This window comes from Oreochromis niloticus, unplaced genomic scaffold (assembly GCF_001858045.2).
Source record: "Oreochromis niloticus isolate F11D_XX unplaced genomic scaffold, O_niloticus_UMD_NMBU tig00001486_pilon, whole genome shotgun sequence".
In the NCBI taxonomy this organism is placed as follows: Eukaryota; Metazoa; Chordata; class Actinopteri; order Cichliformes; family Cichlidae; genus Oreochromis; species Oreochromis niloticus.
Window position 1 is genome coordinate 181,177 of NW_020327393.1, and position 21,834 is coordinate 203,010.

General features: G+C 40.1%; 1 protein-coding gene across 1 annotated transcript; it reads left to right on the plus strand.

Moving 5' to 3' along the window:
• Positions 1-204: 204 nt before the first annotated feature.
• On the plus strand, positions 205-20,810 carry LOC112844768 (uncharacterized). Its single transcript, XM_025904411.1, has 6 exons — positions 205-245; positions 14,207-14,555; positions 16,112-16,435; positions 16,532-16,633; positions 17,188-17,514; positions 20,701-20,810. The coding sequence occupies exons 2-6, from the start codon at positions 14,216-14,218 to the stop codon at positions 20,808-20,810; spliced, it is 1,203 nt and encodes a 400-aa protein (XP_025760196.1). The 5' UTR covers positions 205-245; positions 14,207-14,215.
• The last annotated feature ends 1,024 nt before the right edge of the window (positions 20,811-21,834 follow it).

The window sequence follows — 21,834 nt, forward strand, 5'->3', positions numbered from 1 at the left end:
GGCCCGGAGTTAGCAAGCCTCAGGATTGATTGAGGCTGCAGTAAAAAAGGGGCACAAGTATTTAGAAGATGCCGCCTAAAAGAAGTGATATCAATGAGGAGGAACTGGAGGACATAAAGAAATCTTTGAACTTTATGTCAGAAGAAATTACAACCATTGCAAAACAACAAAAACTGATAATCAACTTAATTGAGGATATTAAAGGAGGATGAAGACGCTGGTGGTGTTCCTGCTCCTCATGAACGGTAAGAAAGTCTCTGTTTAACCTGCAGCAGCTCCGCAGACAGTCCTCTGTGACCGGAAGTGTTACACTCAGGTGCAGCTCGCGCCTCTGACGTCATGGAAATTCACACAGTGTTAGAAATACAGATTTAATGATGAGGCTTTAATAGTAAAAGTATGAGGGAAGGTTAGAAACAGACCAGACTAACAGACTGTGGACTTTGTAGTCACAGATTGGACACTTCCGGTATGGCAGAGCTAGCTAACCATGCTAAAGTAGCCTCGTGTCTGCGCTGTTTCCGGTCTGAGCCGAGCTCATTCAGCCCTCTGAGCTCCGTTTCTCCGCACTAAACACAGCACAGGTGCACCTGATCAGCGGTGACAACAAACCGGAAATAAACACGGTGATATTTGGAAATGTAAATCTGTCTCTAAGCTCCAGGCTGAACAGAAATGTCAAATACAACTTAATAAACCAAGTGAACAATTAAATAAAAACGCTGAAAGACATAAATACACGAAAGAAAGCAAATAATAATAAGGAATACAATTTTGCTTAAAGATTATATCATTAGTATACCATTATATTCAAAGAATCTAAAAAAAAAAGACAAATGTGAGCTGTGAGTCCCAGCTTCATTTGAGTTTTAAAAATGTATTCTCATCAATTATTTACACATGGATAACTATATATGAATTATTTAAGCCTTTGGTGGAACAGGGAATTTTAAACAATCACATGGTTTTTTTTTTACACTCATGAGAGGAGTATCTGTGAGCAATACAGTCGTGGCCAAAAGTTTTGAGAGTGGCACAAATATTAGTTTTCACAAAGTTTGCTGCTAAACTGCTTTTAGATCTTGAGATAAGAAGCAACCCCACACATGAATGGTCTCAGGATGCTTTACTGTTGGCATGACACAGGACTGATGGTAGCGCTCACCTTTTTCCAGATGCCCCAAACAATCGGAAAGAGGCTTCATCAGAGAATATGACTTTGCCCCAGTCCTCAGCAGTACATTCACCATACTTTCTGCAGAAGATCAATCTGTCCCTGATGTTTTTTGGTGAGAGGTGGCTTCTTTGCTGCCCTTCTTGACACCAGGCCACACCCTCCAACAGCAACTTCTTCCAAAAATCCAACAACAGTTTGGTGAAGAACAATGCATTTTCGCATTGTTGGCTCTGTGACTTTAGCTCCTTGTTGTTGCTTCCAAGTTTTAAAGCTAAATAAGAATCCGACTCATCCTGTAAACAGCTTCATTCCAGTCACATGGTACTGATGGTAAGTTTGAACAGTTATTATAAGCCACGTATTATTATAACACTCTCATATTTGTATGATAAACACATTTCTGCTTTTTCTTACAAACACATCCCATTTATGTGTCGTTTATCTTTTAACTTGTGGTCAGTTTCCACAATGAAGTCATGATGGAAATCTCTAATAAACTATGAAAGTAAATAGTATATTCCCCCCACCACACTCCCTGTGCTCGGGTGTGTACTGGCTCACGGGTGCTTTGCGGTGCCTGGCCCCCTGGCTCTGTCATGCCCCTGCTGGGGGTGAGGGGGCCAGTGGCACACATTTACCACATTTATTTTCTGGCAAAACTGAGTTGAGTCAGCAGTGGTTTTTGTCACTTTTATCACACAGAGCCACATAGTTTGGGAATTTTTTTCCTTTAATTATAAACACATTCATTTAGAAACTGCATTTTGTGTTTGTCATCCATTATCATGACAACCCACTCTACTCCGTTTCAGCATCAGTTACAATACTGTTGACTAGAGCACACTGTAGGTATTAAAGGTACTATGCTAAAGTGGTTTGAATCATATCTATGTGATAGACTCCAGCTTGTTGGTGTAAGTGGGAAGTCGTCTTCATACACAAAGATTCATTTGGTATGTACCCCAGGGTTCCAAGCTTGGGCCAATTTTGTTTACAATTTTGTTTATTTGAAAGTGCTTTATAAATAAAGGTGGTATGGTATGATATTAAACATGCTTCCTTTAGACAGTATCATTAGAAAGCATGATGTTGTTAAGGTTCAAAAATATAGGGAAGGAAACACAGGAGGAATGCAAGTAACCACACTGGTCCAAAGGGTAAAGACGATGATTTTAATGAAATGACACGCGTGGGAGAATGAGCGGACTCTGTAAGCAGACAGCCCCACAATCTCATCCTCCTAACATCAAAATACAGTTTTATATGCATCAGAGTATATTTAGTGACGCCCCCTCATTGCGTCATCACATACATCAGCTTCAAAACCACAAATGTTCTATTTGACAACTTAAGGCACAATTAAAAGTACACTGGCTTCCATCTTCTCCCCGGTGGTTTCCCGTAAGCCAGCTCAGCTCTCGCATCGTGCATCTACTGCTTCATCAGTCAACTTTCACCTACACCCCAACAGTGTGTGTGTGTATGTGTGTCTGTGCGTACACGTGCGAGGGCGCGTGCATGCTGTGTACTGCGTACGTGTCATGACCTCTCACTATTTGTCTGTCTGTGCGTGCACAGAGTGTGCATCTGCTCTCTGCACCTTAGTTGACCTCAACTTAGGCAACCAGGCTAAGGCCATCCTGTGTTGTGATGATCTTGACTTATATGTAAAATATATAACAACTGTTTCAGTCTACCACAACTACTTAAGGCTTAATCCGCAGTATGCATAATAAACACCCTGCTCTTCCCTTGCACTCACTCTGCTTTCGGTTTCACTTCTGCAAAAGCTGCAACTTCAAAGACATAACTTCCTGTCTCATTTTGGCACAAAGTGTATTTTCCTGTCTCTGCCCTCTACACAGAGATCATAAAAGCATTAATAACATTTAAATTATAGATTCAACTCAACCGTTTAAAATGGTTCTTCTTTGGACCTGTAATAAAGGCTATAACCATATATTTGAACATCTGAATGCATCTAAATGCAACATCACTATTAATACTGAAATGTTAATGATGATTATAAAAATAGCAGCAAATAATAGCAGTAAAATATTTCTATTCCCCACACTCCCACTCTCGACCTCTGGACCACCAGAGGTCGCAATACATTATGTTGGGTCACTCCTTGGCCCATTCAGCTGCTTCCCTGTCCACCCCTGACGTCATGGACATTAGGATCACTTTTCCCACTCTGACCCTCTCTCGGCATTCTGTGATTTAGCGAACCAGACAACCCCATGTCATCTAGATGGTCTTAATAATAAAAGGCCCACTCCCACTTGAGAACACTTCATGCTTAAGTGGTCTCTGCTCCTCTTCTGGGTCCCTCTCTTCTGGGCCTCCTGCAAAGGATAGAAAACACTTTCTCCCTACTATGCTCTAAGTTACTCTGTTCCTCGATTGTTCTCAAAACATGAACCTAATTTCGTATTTGGTTTTTGACTTTTATTCCTATATAATCTTAAACATCACTCATCTCAATCTACAGCTTTCTAACAGTCTTACAGCACTGCTGTCATACGTTTCCTGTTTTTCCTTATCTGATCACCCACATCCTGTACACAAACTGTCACTGCTGCAAGGGCCTACCTCTCATCTAAAGTCACCTATTACAAGAAAAATCCTAAACACTTATTCTACTAAAGGATCAAAGAAAAACAACCATTTTAATCAACTAAATTCAAGCATATAATCAATTACTCCTAAATAACTTTCATCATAGCTAAAAGCTGAACTCTAACTGTATTTTGAACTCCCATTTCCTGGGTGATAACCTGTTTGAATATATCATTTTATTTCATTTTGCTGCTCTTACTGTAATGATACATTCTAATTATATTTTATCAGTCTTAACCAAAATACATAAGCTTTCTCCCTTTGGTTCTGTTTTAAACAACAACTTTTTTACTTCAACAAGCATTTGTTATTCTGTAACTGCATTTTATATAAGAGGACTAATTTAGAACTGCATGTGTTATCTCCATATTTTACATGTCACCCAATTTAGTTACAAACGAAACTCCTATTCAGTTAAATGCTAAATGGATTTCAGGCCTTTTGCCTGGAATCAATACTGTCATGTGTCTTAATGAACTCTATATGTCTGTAAGCGTGTGCAATCCTTCAACAACTCAGGTCATTCTCACAGTAGATTGGCCAATCATAACGTTAACCAAAAGTCTGTGACCCTCAAGAGACGACTCTCTGAGCCACAACTCCGTTAAAGACACAAAAATGCAATGTGTATGAAAAAATCATTTCTACATATATAATCTCCAATATTATTCATTTGAGTCAGCGAGACTTTTAACATCCTCATAAAAGCTCTCCTCTACCCTAGAAATAGATCTATTTACTATCTGTTTCTAAAGCCTACATTCTAACATTATGTCACTGTGACATCTTATCCTAAAAATCAAAAAGAAATCCCACATTTTCTACTCATAAAATCTTCACTATCTTCCCCAAAGCATATCCTTTATTCCCACAGTTTCCCCTTTAAGTTTTATATACAACTTCTTATTAACACCAGCAATTTATCTTCTAAACAGAATTCAGTTCATTTTAATCCTTTCTTTTAACAAATCCTCAGTTTTACTATATCTAGATTATCAAACAACCCCAATCATTATAAAATCCTAGTAAAACCCCTTTCAAATTAAACAAATTAAATCTTAAATCCCTCTCTTTTTTTTGACACATCTCATGTGGCAAAAAACTCAAAATGCTCCACCCAAGCCTAACCAATCAAAAGGAAAAAAGGTTAGTCATTTCATTTCTCAGAACAGCTCAGCAATTCTCCTCTCCGTTTTGCTCCAGCCCTGAAAACCTGTGTCTAAGGAACAAAATCAATTTAATCATCATGTCAAATCTCCTCAAAATCGTTGCTCCATCGAACTCTGGATCCTTGGAACTTCCTGGAAACAAAACCTGTGTGTTAACCAGAACTTCACATTTCATACTCAATTTCCCCACTTATGATCCAACCTGTGTTATAACCCAAAATAAACTTACCCAGAACAGTTATTAATCATGCGTCACCTCAGTTCATGGTAACTTGAGTTACCTCAATGTTTCCCTTTTAGCATTTAGCATTCTATAATGTAATAACATGGTCTAACCCAAATCAACAAAGCAGAAATTCACTCAAAGGAACATCAGCATCCCCAGATTTAAGTCTTCCACTTCTCCTGTTTGTCAACCTTTTATTTATTTCCCCCCTTGGTCCCATCACTCACATTCACTCACATGCATTCACCCATGATATTTTTTTGCTGATACTGCAGCCTTCTGCACACGTCATCAGATGCTCCACATCAGCAAAATGAGCTCAATCGTTTGTTTTATTTCGTTTTCCTTTTTAGGAAAATAGTTCACTATACTTTTGACTGGATTGACACGCTGCAATCATTTTTTAGACAGAGACTCGCCGCCCCTCAGTCTCTGATTGTAATCAATTATAATTCTGTAAAGCCCACCTGATTTTCGTACTTGGTAATTTTGTCAGCGCCGTCCGTTCACTGTCTTCCAGGCCTGCTTAGAACAAAAATGAAAAAAAGAGAGCTGATTATTAGCTCATCAAAGTACAAAACAAAATCACCTGACAGGTTTTTTCCCGAGTGCACTACTACAAAAATTTTTGGGGCCCCTCTCAGACATATCCATGTCTTAATCAAACACCCTCTCTGGAAATAAAACAACAGCCTCCAAAATCAGAAACAATCTTAAATTTCACCCGTTCAACACACCGAAAACCTCGTCAAAAGATCAAAGACCGTTTGCACAATGTCTCCCTTCCTCACTTTGCCATATGTTTTCATTCAGCACAAGATAAAAACCAATTTCAACAACGTATCATCCTTAAATTATAAATTTCCTGTCGAAATCTGCCCCTCTGAACAGACCTGACCACCGTAATCAAATATCCTGATACTTTACCATTATATATTTCTCCCAATACTCTTCAACAGCCACCGCTCTCTCTTGAACTGAACTGAAAGCCTCCGACTCACACGCACACAGGAAGTGTCTCTGCTCCAGCTAATTTGCATAAACCCACAGCTCAACAGCCAACTTAACAAGAGGAATACATGTTTAAACCTTATCACATGATTGAATTATTTTCATTTTCTTTCTATACTAATCACTTACTTTGATAAATCAGTGCAAGAGCACTCCTAAGTAATCACTCCTCTTTTGTTTTTGTTTTTTTCCATAACTCACTCCCTTGTCATACAGCTTCGTTTGAGTTATTCCACAACAACTCTATTTTATCCAAGTGTGTTTTAAGTGTATTTTCTTCAACATTCACACCATTTTAACCCTCATGAAATTAGCAGGCTGATTTAATTACGTAAGTTTGTGTTCTTAGCCAGGTTTTAAATCATTATCTGTTCATTAATCTTCACGAGCTTGTCTCTGTAAGGTTAGTGCATTTTCTGTTTGTATGTGTGATTTTTATAAATGTTTCTTTTGCAGTGTTTCAAACTCCTTTGACAGGGTGTATTTTCTCTCTCTGGTTCATCACTGGTCATTGTTAATGACATTTCCCCTTCGTCTGTGCCCAGTGGCCTTACCTGTTAAATCCCGTCTCCTCCAGTGACTCCAAGGTCACTCCGGGACTTAGGTTCAAGCAATCGTGACTGCGCCTTGCCTTAGGTTGTCCCAGGGTTTCGAGGTGGGATCTTACCCGTCATGGGCTGTCCAGCCTTCCATGCCCGCCTACTACAGGGGCCAACTGGGCAAGAGTGTTATCAGGCCTAGGGGACACACTGGTTCTGGAAATTAAAGGAGTGTAAACTGCTTTCTTTATTAAACTTTCCAACAATAATTTCACATGTAACAGTTTGTGTACGTGCGTTTTCAATTCATTAATGTAATTGTTAGTTCATGTATTTATTTCTCTCGGTCTGTCTCTTTTCTAAAACCTGTAATTAATATAATTTTATTACTTTATTACTTTTTCTTAAAACATGCATTCGCTTCATCTTCTTAGAATTTAACTCTGTCTATTTCTCTGGGTGCTCCCCTGACATCATCAGTCACACACACACACCTTCCTGTTTCTTCAGGCACCAGGCAGACTCTGTCTCCCTTTAAATTTCACAGTCTACAGCCAATCAGTAATTCTACTAAATCTTGATCCAAAAACAATACACTTTCATTTCATTCACACACATTTAAATAGAGCTCTTTCAAACATCAGGACAATCAACACTCCTTCACACACAGGACCATTCTTTAGGTCAGTTTTATAGCATCAGTCACCCAATAATCTCTTAACTGGGTTTCCCAAGTGTATATACTTATGTGTTTTCAATCAGGAAAAATAAACTCAACCTGTCATAACATCTCTCATGGATTTCTTGAATTAAAAGCACTTTCAAACTTTAAAACATCCTACTTTTCCTCACAAAAGAAATATATTTCACACTCCTTTATTTCATACACACGTTTAAAAGTTCTAACCTCTTTAGTCATTCAGTAATCGTCTCACACACACTGCCTTTTCTCTCTCAAACTTCCCCTTTTCACTTACTCAGACAAATCACCCAGTCACTCAAATCAAATACTGACAGCATTCACACAGTTAAAATCACACAAAATACGCTTTCATACGAGTATTTTGGACATGCCTTCCATGATCAGAAAGAGCAAGTCAAAAGAAAAAAGAAAAAGAAAACTGAAACCTCTCATCGTCTCACACCCCGCTTCTCCCCACACACACATAACTGAAAAATAAAACACACCAACATTTATGGCTCACGAAATATACATCTATCAAAATTCAGTCATTTACTATACATCCACACTAATATATTCAAACTGTATTCATACTCTCATAATAAGCAAAACCAACCTCTTATATACAGGCATTTAGCAAAAAGCTCAATTCTCTCGAAAACTGAAACCACCCTCTCTGCGCGTCTCCGCGGCTCATTTGCATTTACACACCATCAGTGCACATCCGGCTGTGCATCACTGACACAGAGATTGATCCTACTCATAGATCTCATATTTTATATTACAGACGTCTTATTAATTACAACTGCACAGGTTTCAGGCCTCTTAACACCTATATAATTTTGATAAATTTACGTAACGGCTCCAACCGATAAGTCCTAGACTTTTTTTTGCTCAATTCACCGGACCAGCTCCAACCGTTCCGTCCACATTTCTAGCCCTAACTTAATTTACAGGTAGCCAAAAAAGCGCAAAATAGAGGCTCCAACCTCTAGCAATTTTGGAGGTTCCCCAGTTCTCCCCGGTTTGTCGTACCGTACTATCCCATTAGTCGCCGCTAGGTCAAGGATAAACGTCTTTATCCAGGAGGGAGCGTTACCTCCGAGAAAATGCGCTTCTTAACAGACGCCGCTGTCGTTCTACAAAGATTTAGAATAATTTGAACCAACAATCTACACTCCCACACAGGAGTAAGAATCAGGCAGACCTATCCTTGTGGACATAGGGGCTCCAACCCACAAAATGACCATCACAAAATAGAGTCCATGACCCATAGGGCTCCAACCCACAAAACAACCAAATTCCCTAGCACACTAAATTAGCAGCTCCCACTGCTTTAATTCTCTCAACGGCTCCAACCGTTCTTAATTCTCTCAGCGGCTCCAACCGCTTTTAACTTTCTCAGTACTGTACTTTATTACTTTCATTATCACCAAAATCAAAACAGACTTTCACCAGTAATTTTCAGTGAGTAGACTTTAATTTCTCATGTCCAATCTGGCACACTTAGAAATTCAACAGGTGGTGCCTACCATTTGTTATATGCCGGCTTGTCACTCACTTTGACCACTGACCAATGCCTGAGCGCCTGACGCCTCGGACCTTTCTCCGTCCTGTCTCACTTCCCCCCTCGGACGAAGCCCCCAAATGTTAAGGTTCAAAAATATAGGGAAGGAAACACAGGAGGAATGCAAGTAACCACACTGGTCCAAAGGGTAAAGACGATGATTTTAATGAAATGACACGCGTGGGAGAATGAGCGGACTCCGTAAGCAGACAGCCCCACAATCTCATCCTCCTAACAGCAAAATACAGTTTTATATGCATCAGAGTATATTTAGTGACGCCCCCTCATTGCGTCATCACATACATCAGCTTCAAAACCACAAATGTTCTATTTGACAACTTAAGGCACAATTAAAAGTACACTGGCTTCCATCTTCTCCCCGGTGGTTTCCCGTAAGCCAGCTCAGCTCTCGCATCGTGCATCTACTGCTTCATCAGTCAACTTTCACCTACACCCCAACAGTGTGTGTGTGTATGTGTGTCTGTGCGTACACGTGCGAGGGCGCGTGCATGCTGTGTACTGCGTACGTGTCATGACCTCTCACTATTTGTCTGTCTGTGCGTGCACAGAGTGTGCATCTGCTCTCTGCACCTTAGTTGACCTCAACTTAGGCAACCAGGCTAAGGCCATCCTGTGTGTAATGATCTTGACTTATATGTAAAATATATAACAACTGTTTCAGTCTACCACAACTACTTAAGGCTTAATCCGCAGTATGCATAATAAACACCCTGCTCTTCCCTTGCACTCACTCTGCTTTCGGTTTCACTTCTGCAAAAGCTGCAACTTCAAAGACATAACTTCCTGTCTCATTTTGGCACAAAGTGTATTTTCCTGTCTCTGCCCTCTACACAGAGATCATAAAAGCATTAATAACATTTAAATTATAGATTCAACTCAACCGTTTAAAATGGTTCTTCTTTGGACCTGTAATAAAGGCTATAACCATATATTTGAACATCTGAATGCATCTAAATGCAACATCACTATTAATACTGAAATGTTAATGATGATTATAAAAATAGCAGCAAATAATAGCAGTAAAATATTTCTATTCCCCACAATGTACACTTTCACTGGTATACAGATGACACCCAACGTTATCTATCCATGAAGCTAGATAACACATACTTGTACTTGGCCTTAACATTTTTTAAAAATATGGTATCTTACTCTGGATGGCATTACCTTGGCCTCCAGTAATGCTGCGAGGAACCTTGAGGTCATTTATGACCAGGACATGTCCTTCAACACACATATTAAACAAATATGTAAGACTGCTTTCTTCCATTTGTGCAACATCTCTAAAGTTAGAAATATCCTGTCTCAGAGTGACGCTGAAAAACTAGTTCATGCATTTATTACTTCCAGGCTGGACTACTGTAATTCTTTATTATCAGGATGTCCTAAAAACTCACTGAAAAGTCTTCAGCTTGCTGCAGCAAGAGTCCTGACAGGGACTAGAAAGAGAGAGCATATTTCTCCTGTTTTGGCTTCCCTTCATTGGCTTCCTGTTAAATCCAGAATTGAATTCAAAATCCTGCTCCTCACATACAAGGTCTTAAATAATCAGGCCCCATCTTATCTTAATGACCTTGTAGTACCATATCACCCTATTAGAGCACTTCGCTCTGCAGGCTTACTTGCTGTTCCTAGAGTATTTAAAAGTAGAATGGGAGGCAGAGCCTTCAGTTTTCAGGCCCCTCTTCTGTGGAACCAGCTTCCAGTTTGGATTTGGGAGACAGACACTATCTCTACTTTCAAGATTAGGCTTAAAACTTTCCTTTTTGCTAAAGCATATACAGGGAGTGCAGAATTATTAGGCAAGTTGTATTTTTGAGGAATAATCTTATTATTGAACAACAACCATGTTCTCAATGAACCCAAAAAACTCATTAATATCAAAGCTGAATGTTTTTGGAAGTAGTTTTTAGTTTGTTTTTAGTTTTAGCTATTTTAGGGGGATATCTGTGTGTGCAGGTGACTATTACTGTGCATAATTATTAGGCAACTTAACAAAAAACAAATATATACCCATTTCAATTATTTATTTTTACCAGTGAAACCAATATAACATCTCCACATTCACAAATCTACATTTCTGACATTCAAAAACAAAACAAAAACAAATCAGCGACCAATATAGCCACCTTTCTTTGCAAGGACACTCAAAAGCCTGCCATCCATGGATTCTGTCAGTGTTTTGATCTGTTCACCATCAACATTGCGTGCAGCAGCAACCACAGCCTCCCAGACACTGTTCAGAGAGGTGTACTGTTTTCCCTCCTTGTAAATCTCACATTTGATGATGGACCACAGGTTCTCAATGGGGTTCAGATCAGGTGAACAAGGAGGCCATGTCATTAGTTTTTCTTCTTTTATACCCTTTCTTGCCAGCCACGCTGTGGAGTACTTGGACGCGTGTGATGGAGCATTGTCCTGCATGAAAATCATGTTTTTCTTGAAGGATGCAGACTTCTTCCTGTACCACTGCTTGAAGAAGGTGTCTTCCAGAAACTGGCAGTAGGACTGGGAGTTGAGCTTGACTCCATCTTCAACCCGAAAAGGCCCCACAGGCTCATCTTTGATGATACCAGCCCAAACCAGTACTCCACCTCCACCTTGCTAGCGTCTGAGTGGGACTGGAGCTCTCTGCCCTTTACCAATCCAGCCACGGGCCCATCCATCTGGCCCATCAAGACTCACTCTCATTTCATCAGTCCATAAAACCTTAGAAAAATCAGTCTTGAGATATTTCTTGGCCCAGTCTTGACGTTTCAGCTTGTGGGTCTTGTTCAGTGGTGGTCGTCTTTCAGCCTTTCTTACCTCGGCCATGTCTCTGAGTATTGCACACCTTGTGCTTTTGGGCACTCCAGTGATGTTGCAGCTCTGAAATATGGCCAAACTGGTGGCAAGTGGCATCTTGGCAGCTGCACGCTTGACTTTTCTCAGTTCATGGGCAGTTATTTTGCGCCTTGGTTTTTCCACACGCTTCTTGCGACCCTGTTGACTATTTTGAATGAAACGCTTGATTGTTCGATGATCACGCTTCAGAAGCTTTGCAATTTTAAGACTGCTGCATCCCTCTGCAAGATATCTCACTATTTTTGACTTTTCTGAGCCTGTCAAGTCCTTCTTTTGACCCATTTTGCCAAAGGAAAGGAAGTTGCCTAATAATTATGCACACCTGATATAGGGTGTTGATGTCATTAGACCACACCCCTTCTCATTACAGAGATGCACATCACCTAATATGCTTAATTGGTAGTAGGCTTTCGAGCCTATACAGCTTGGAGTAAGACAACATGCATGAAGAGGATGATGTGGACAAAATACTCATTTGCCTAATAATTCTGCACTCCCTGTAGTTAGGGCTGGACCAGCTTGTAGGGTTCATTTGATTGTTGGGGTTTTTCTCAGAGGGAATGGGGCTTTGGGGATAGGATTTGAACTATTGTTAATATTATCTAATATCTACATCATTATAACATCTTGTTTTCATCAGTGTAAAAACTTTGCATCAAAGCACGGGGCAAACTTCAGAATGCTGTTCTGCTCGCTGCTCTTTATTGCAGCCACCACATTCTCCATTCTCCTTTGACTTACAGACACAAACTAATTCATTCATTTGCATACTTTAACACTCAGAAATACATGTACAAAAACTCATGAAGCCTATCCAAGAAGACAGCGTAAATATACAATTTTTTTATCTTATTTTTTTAAACTTTTATATATTTTTGCACTTAAGAAAAATTTTTCTTTAAAAAATAAAATTTAACATGGAATGTTTGTTTGTTTGACAAATGAAGCAGATGAAGGAGTTCATTTGAAAGACCTGTATTTTTTCTCTTTTGAATATTTATTATTGTTCATTAATAAGACAAAAGTATTTCTTATCCCATTACTTGATTATTCAAATGAATAATTGATAGATTAATCAGTTACTAAAATAAGTAACTGAGCCCAAGATCAGAATGTTATGCCAGCCGTCACACCTGAAACACCTACAACAGCGGACCAGCCTGAGTATAGTGCAGAAGCAGAGCTCTTTGGAGACTGATTTGATGAGAAAACAAAAAGTAAAGCATCTGTTACTTAGCATGTATATCATCCATTGTTAATAGTCACCTGGTTTAAATAGCTGAAGAAAAGTTCAGGCTTTAAGCTAATATGTAACACTTGAAGTGAGGCATGTCGACATGATAAATTGATTATTTGCAATATATCATGTAAGTTTTTTGTAAAATTAGAGGATCACTGTGTGGTTTTCTGCTTAATATTATCCTTTTTTGGCATTAGCTCAAAATTAAATTGTATTAAAGCTTCAGTGATATTGAAGAGTGGAGTGTAATTACATCACAAAGTGATAGAAATGGGGGTCTACTTTCCAGGCCTCTAAAATAAATCCTAGCAAATTTCCAAGTGCCACTGATCATTAGGGGGGAGCTACCGTTAATGTATGTGGCTGGTGATTGAACCTTACTCAAGGTTGCTAGTGGGGTGCATCATCTAGCAGACTGCAGGGTAGGCATTCAGACAGAGGTAGTTAGTGCTGGCCGAATTCCCCAACCTCAGATCGTGTTAACCTACTGTGGTAATATCCCTAAGGTCTGAGACTCAGACCTTTTGAATAGAGAGCTATTCCAGACTTCTGTACAGAGGTAACTGGGTGCTTAACAGATTACAAACATGTTTGTGATAATCCAAAAGTGAAAGCTAATATTTTGATTCCAATGTTGGGACATGGTCCTAAAGAGACAATGGATGGTGTCCTGGGGATCTCCTCCCAGATCTGGACAAGGCCATTACTGAGCTCTGGACGGCCAAGAGATGTGATCTCTCCAGTGTGTCCTGGATCTGCCCCGGGGCCACCTCCTGGTGGGTCGTGCCCCGAACACATCACGCAGGAGGCATCCTATTCAGATGCTAGAAACAACCTGAACTGGCTCCTTTTGATGAGGAGGAGTAGTGGCTCTATTCTGAGTGCCTCTAGAAAGACTGCACTTTTCACTCTCCGGGTGGCAAAATTTCCTCCATTGTATCCACAAATTCATTCTTTTGGTCACATTGTGTTATTGTATTTGTGAAGTTCAAATGTATTATTCAATTTTGATTAACTTACTATAAAACAGGTCTCTCTGATCCCTGCAGATGAATTTAGACTCTAAGCAAATGGCAGACAGTTGATTTCTGTTTCTCTGTATCCTCAGTTTCCCAGAATGCCCTGGCTGTGGTGGTGGAGGTGTATGAGGGGGAAAGGTCTGTCCTGCTGCCCCTTTCAGTACTCAAAGTTTATACCTGATGACCCCACAGTGATGTGGACTCGCAATGATCTTGATCCCAAATCTGTACACCTACTACGAGACAGAGGAGATGATCTTGCAGGACAAAACCAGCATTACAGCGGGCGCACATCAATGAGGTCTGATGCTCTAGACTCTTCAGATTTCAGCCTCACTCTGACAAAACCACAACTGACTGACAGCGGCAGCTACATCTGCTCCCTTAGTGATGGAAGAGAAGAACAAAGACTGACAGACATAGAGCTGCAGATAAAGGGTCAGCAATATTTCCTAACACCTTCTGTAAAGAAAAAAAAACTTTTACTCTCTGTCTCAGCAGAGGATATATTGTTGAAATATTTTAAAGTAAAGTAAAATTTTATTTATATAGCACCTTTCAAGATAAAAATCACAAAGTGCTTCACAAAGAAGCTAAAACATAAAAATAAAAATCAACCAAAAGCAAGTTTAAAAAGATGAGTTTTTAGTTGTTTTTTAAAAGCGACCAGTGAGTCCACAGATCTCAGGCTCACAGGGAGAAAATTCCAAAGTCTAGGGGCCACAGTTACAAAAGCTCTGTCGCCTTTTGTTTTCAGCCTCATGTGATGGGAAACCGGCAAGCCCTGATCACATGACCTCAGGGACTTGCTGGGAATGTGTGGATGTAAAAGTTCACTGATATATGTTGGTGCTTGTCCACGCAGAGCCCTGAATATCAAGGTCAAGACCTAAAATTGGATTCTGAATTTAAAAGGGAGCCAATGCAGCTGAATCAGGAGGGGTGTGACCTGGGAGTACTTGGAGGTCTTAGTGAGAAGCTTTGTAGCAGCATTCTGAACAACTTGGCATTACATAAACAATTAAAGAAAGAATTACAATAATCCAGACGAAATGAAACAAATGCATGAATGACAATTTCTAATTCGGAGCGCGATACAATGGGACTCAGCTTAGCAATGTTTCTCAAGTGATAAAAACAGGAGCGAACCAGAGATTTTACATGGGCATCCAAAGTCAGAGCTGAGTCAATAGTAACACCAAGGCTCCTGATAGAAGCCAGTTAACCCCGATGCTTCAAAATGGAAAGAATTGCACATAATCCAAACTGCAACAGTGAGGTTTGCCTTTATTTAATGACATGGTGCTTAAGAGATGCAGAGCAGAAACACTGAAATTTGTCTAGTATAATAGATATCAAGGTTTTTAATTTAAAAAACAAAACAAAAAAGAAAACTACATATTTTTAAACATTGGTGAATTATAAATTCTAATCAAAAGTTTAAAAAAAAGACTCTTAACCTAAAATATGAGAAAATATCCAAAGATTTTCCCAAAACATCTACTTGATGTTTATGTGTTAATGGCTACAGTAGTAACTGCATTGAAGATTGCAGACATCCTGATTCACAAAAGAATCTAATTTGTAGGGACAGGAGTCACTAACTATTACTACTTCAGACTACACTTCCAAGCAGCAATGAAATCTGGCTGGGTGACTGTGAGGAGGAATGCTTTCTTCCCACAGTCACACTCCAAAGAAAAACTCTGATTATTGATGAATCTAATAAGCAATATGATATCCATTACTGGACATACATGGTTCTGGAACATAAGAAGAGACACTGTTCTCGCTTCTGGTGTGTTTTAACTGATTGCTACATTTAGATTTCACAGGGCAAACATTGTTTGTCTTCATTGCACAGCCCTACCAAAGAATATTAATGATATTATCACTAGTGGCAGGACAGAGTGATAGGGCAGGAATAAAGAAACTCAGACCTCAGTGTATGGCACCAATTTGATTCCCATTAGTATTATTCATTGTCCTCTCAGATGACCACATGGAGGTGAAAGTAGAGGCAGAGTCAGAGTCTGTCCTCCTGCCCTGTAAAACCCAACCTGACCTGCCTGAGAAGACCAGAGTGGAGTGGACTCGCTCTGACCTAGGACTGTTGATAGTCCATGTGTATCCAAAAGAAACTAAAAACCAAGATGACCTTTACCATGGTCGCACAAAGATGAACAAAGACCTGCTGAGAACTGGAGACCTCAGTCTGACCCTGAAATACCCCACAGAGAGAAACAGTGGAGGATACATCTGCACCATCTACAGGAACAAAGACATCCTGAGACAGAAAGTAGTGCTGCAGGTCAAAGGTGGGTGTTGTAAATAAAGGTTAGAGGTCACTGCTGTAGATAAACACCAGAGTTTGGGAGTTGGAGATCACATTGTTTGTTAATGTCTCTCCACAGAGCAATTTCCATCCTGGGCTACGGCTCTGTTGGTTCTCCTGGTACTTGTTATTGTGGTTTCTGGGGGTCTTTTATTTTATTTTCGGGACTATTTCATGTCAGGTGAGTCTCTTATTCTACACAACCCATAATGCCGATGGTTCATATGTGTTGAGATGCAGTTAATATACAGAGAGCTGAAGAGAAACTTCCAGGTTTGTTCCAGAAGTCAGAAAACCTCCTTCAGACTCAGTCATTGATCAGTGAAACAGCTCCACAACATGACTTTACTAAACAGTGTGTGTGCTTCACTGCATTGATCTGACACAGAGGCTGCATGTGTACAAGCTGTTCTTCTTCTGTGGTGGTAAACAGCAGGCTGACATGGAAAGCTTTTGTGATTTACTAAATAATTATGCAATAAAATATCCATGGGTAAATTCATTCACAAATTATTCTTTTTTATTTACACATAAATAAATTAATTCTATTTAATTAATAATTTAATTATGATTAAATAATTATTTAATCATGTTAGCAAGTTACCTTCAACAGGTGATCAGGCTGAGTCCAAAGGTGCACAGTTCAGCTCTCCATTGTCAGAGCATCATAGTTTTCATATGTATCTGTTTGACAGTGTGTGAAACAGCTCACATTGTGCCTTGTTCTTCTCTCAGATTATCAGGTAGAGGTGGATTCAGGGGTGGGGTCTGTCCAGCTGCCCTGCAAAACCACAGTTCACCTGCCTGTAGACACTAAAGTGGAATGGAAGGACAGAAACAACAGAAAGGTCCACGTGTACCAGAATAGCCCTGTTGAGCATGAAAAACAGGACCAGGTTTACAGAGACAGAACAAAAGTCAGGAGAAATCTGCTGAAAACTGGAGACCTCAGTCTGACCCTAAGACACCCCACAGACAGAGACACAGACACCTACACGTGCACCGTCTACAGTGGAAAGGGAAAAATCCTGATGAAAAAAGATGTTGAGCTGAAAGTCAGAGGTCAGTGCTGTACATATAGGACTGAAATCTCTTTAATGTAGCTGTATTTGACTTGAATAATGTGAAGTTATATGCCAGAGCTTTCCTTTGTCTGTGTGTGCATGTGTGTTGTAAAATAATCAGTTGTAACGTCTTGATGCATTCTCAATCATCCAGGTAAGTAAATCCCCAAAAGCTGATTCTGTTCATCTGGACGTAGCTTTTTGTGGGAGAAATGTTTCATCAGCTGACTGCAGGTTTCCCCAATCTTATAAATAGTACATTTGCACAATGACTGAAACCAGCCCACTGAAGGAACAATGGGCTGTGAGGTCAGTTCCTTAATCATAATTATGCAAATTCCCATGACCATTGATCAACAACCACTGACCAGTGGTCATGAGTCCCATTCACAGAGAGTTGGGGAATGGCTGCAATCAAGAGGTGATCCAGTAATGCTGCACTAATGAATTAGACTAACTATTCACTTTAGCTAAAGTTATTAACTAAAGAGTTGTGATGCTGTGTAAGACATAAATAAAGCTCAAATACAAAGGTTTGGACACCGTTTTGCATGTGTCCCTACTGTAGGGGTCTCTGCAAGCATACAGGGCTCTGAGAGGGTACAAGATGACAACTTTGGAATTCTACTAGAAACAGTCGATCATATTTGTCAAAGCTAAATCCAGGGCAAACTAGGCTAAATTAGCGTTTTTAGCTACCAGCTACAATAAGCATAAAGTTACTGTACCGCTATCAATTGTTAACATGACGCTTGTTTTTATACATGTAATACATTTATTACCAACCTGAGAGTTTATCCGCTGGTCATTCGACATGACGAATGACTTCTGAAGTCTTAATTCAGCTCAAGACGCTGTAGATTCCCGTCAGTGACACTTTCGGTGTGCTAGTAAAATGTAGTTCTATTAATCTGCGCTTGAACCGGAACCGGATGTAAGTCCCAAAAAACTGAATTTTGGAACTGAAATTGAATTGTAGAACTGAAACTGAATGGTGGGAGTGAAACTGAAATTATTGGAGAGCTGAATTTTTAAAGGATGAAATGCAGTTTCAAAGCAAATGAATTCATTTTCAATATATAAAATTCAATTTCAATTTAGTGATGATCATTTTCAAACCATAAATTCAATTTCAAATACGACTAATTCAAATTCAGTTTTCAAAAGCATTTATTCAAGTTACAATTCAGATTCAAATTTAACTTATTCAAATTCAGTTTCTGATGGCACAGATTTCTGCCCATAGTCTGCAGGTGCGCATTCGGTGTCAAAATAAAAGTATTTCCAAGAAATTCCGAGAATATGCACTTCTTTTGCGGTGGAGGAACACCAAAGTAATTACTTACGGAGCTTGCTCCTTCGACATCTTTAAGAGTTCTGAACAAATGTCTGGCCTCCTCCAGATTATCTTATGTACGCAAACGCGCGTTCCAACTTCTTATCTGGTGCGTGTCTTTTATTTTGACAGCAAATTCACACCTGTGGAACATTTATGTGCAGCCCTGTTTATAGTTTTCTGTGCATTTCAAACATTGTACTTTCTGATGTTTTTTTTTTAAATATCTAAAGTAACATGGCTGAGGCCAGCTAGAATCCCCTGTGGACCTTGCCCTACAAATGATCCAGGACGGATGGGAGGAAGAGCCCATCGGAGGCATTGACTCTGATTGGACATCTCAGATATAGAGGTCCCAGACCCAGAAAGATATTTTGAAACCTTGGAGGATTTCCTGCGTTCTTCTCCAGGTCATTGAAGCAAACTGCTGGGCCTGAGCGGGCAGTTTCCCATCGAGGGTCCAAAAACTCTTTAACATGGTGGAGATTTCATAGCCACGCTGTAACCACGCTGTAAGAACATGAGGATGATCCCACCGTCACCGTTCTCATAGGGGGGTCGTCTGATTGGTGGAGTTTCTCTCTGTTATTGTCGAGTCTTTACTTTACAGTAGAAACTCCTGGAGGTGACTGTTGTTGTCATTTGCTGCTGTAGAAATAAAACTGAAGGAATTTTGCAGGTAGAAGATATTTGATTTACAGCTTCTCACACACGAGACCAGGCCTGCAGCTATCCATTATTTTAGTGTGTAAACAGACTCCGCCTCTCTGTGTAAACAGACTCCGCCTCCACGTTAAACTGTGACATCATCATCACTGCTGCTGTTATCAGTGTTTGTGTTTAACACTGGAGGCTGTGTGGGCTTAATGTGCTCAGACTTTTATTCACACGCTGCTCATAAACACATTTCTATTGGAGGTCTGTGAAACATGGAAGCAAAGAATTTTATAATCGAATTATTGGAATTACTCGATGAATCGTTGCAGCTCTACACGAGACACTTTCTTTAAAAACCATCAGACTGGTTTCATACATGTTAACGCTTAAATACAGAAAACTTCAGCCTGATATTCCCGACGTATGAAACTATGTTCAAATCCAGATGAACTTTTTTACAAAGAGCCTGTTTCTGTTAATATTATATCAAAAGTCTGTGATGGTGTTCTGTCTCGTTTTCCCAACATTAACCTGTGAAATGTTCATATTTATGTACCAGTCAAAGGTAAAACATGTTTTCTAATAAACTGTGTTTGTAAAATCTGCTGGTTGTAAGAAGAAGTGTGTAAATGTCCCCAGTGGCTGCTGTGGTTTACATGGTGAGATAACATGTGAGAAATAATTCAGATACTGAGGCTACAAACTGTTAGTTAGTGCTGCTGTGGAGACGGATAAAGAACATGTGATGATGATAAAAACTAAGAGCTGAACTCCCCCAGCTCACATTATATGGGCTGAACCATTACAATAGGTAGGGCACTTCCTGTAGGGAGTATAATAGACATTACAAACCTCCATGTGTCCACACATCAACTGTCACTGCAACCTCAGAGCAAGAAAAGTGTTTAGACCCACTGTGTTCTTAACCCACAGTTACTCCCCATGAGCATTTCTACTGCTGAACACAAGCCTGGTGAAACTTCAGCTGCCCAACATACTGTTAGTGATTCACAGATTTTTCCTTTGTTCACTGTCAAAGCTGATGTTCCCACTTCCTTGTGATCCTCCCTCATGTGCTCCTGGTTTCTCTTTTGTATTCTTTGGACTTCTGTATACAAACCAACACAAGATGAGTTTAAAATGTTGACCTTAATCTAACCTTTAGGTCCAGTCCCTGCTCTGTCATTACAGGATGCTCTGACCAGTCATGGATCAGCAGATTCAATGTGTTCAAAGACTTTTGCTCAGACTCCACAGAAGCAGCTTTGTGGAGGATTCATGAGGAGACTCTGGAACAATGATGGCTTGCAGATGTTTTGCTGCTGTGGCTCAGGGACTTGGGAAGTTCTCGCTCTCCAGCTTCATCTGACCAGGACTCCATTTCCCAGCTTTCCTACTAAAAGCAACACTTTCCAGTTCAGCAGTCCAGTGGATGGTGCTGCCTCCACTGCCCTCAACCTTCAGCTCAGCCGCCCTCTGCTGGTCCCTTATACTGCAGTGTTGATGGAATACTGCTCTGCTCTCACTCACCTCCTCCTCGGCCTCCAAAGGGTCTCCACCTCCACTGCTGACTGCGTGCTACACCTCTGGAGGGTCTTCGCCTCCACTACTGACTCACCAGCCTGTCCATTCTCCTGAAGTGCTCCTCTTCTTGGCTCCACCTTGTGGATGCCCTCCTGAACTGTTTCTGCTCCCCTCTGAGTTTTTTACTTTTTTAAGTTCCTGTCTGTTGGTCGTCTGCTTCGACTCCTGGACTCTGAAGCTTCTCTTCTGTTTTCTCTGATGTTTGATTTTCACTTTGTTCCCCCTGCAGATGTTTGTGCTCTTTGGACGTCTGCATGAAACCTAATAAACTGTTGGTGTGTTTGTTTAGACTGTGTCAGGTTTGAATTTTATTTAGAGAAGAGGTCAAAGTAACATGTTCAGCATGTATATATATTTTATTTTTAAATTCCACTTCTCTTAAAGCTGTTTCGAATCCAAAACAACACATTTACAATAAAGACAAACATTAATAAACCAGTTGCAGAACTGTATGGGGTACACACACTCACACTCCCCATACATAATCTATACTCCTGGGTCCAGCACCAGCACCCCCGGAGGGGCTATCTGCCCCCAGACCCAGGAGATGGTTCTTTGGACCTTCCCTCCTTTTGACACATGGACCTTCCCCTGTGTTAATTGACCATAATTAGGAGAATGAGTAAAAGAAAAAGTCTCTTGGGTTTTCTGAGGGCTTCTCCTCTGGGCTAGTTTTACTCTGGGCCTGTAAATCTGTGTTAAGAGATGAAGTTAGTTGGTTTTCATGTTAATTCTGTGCTC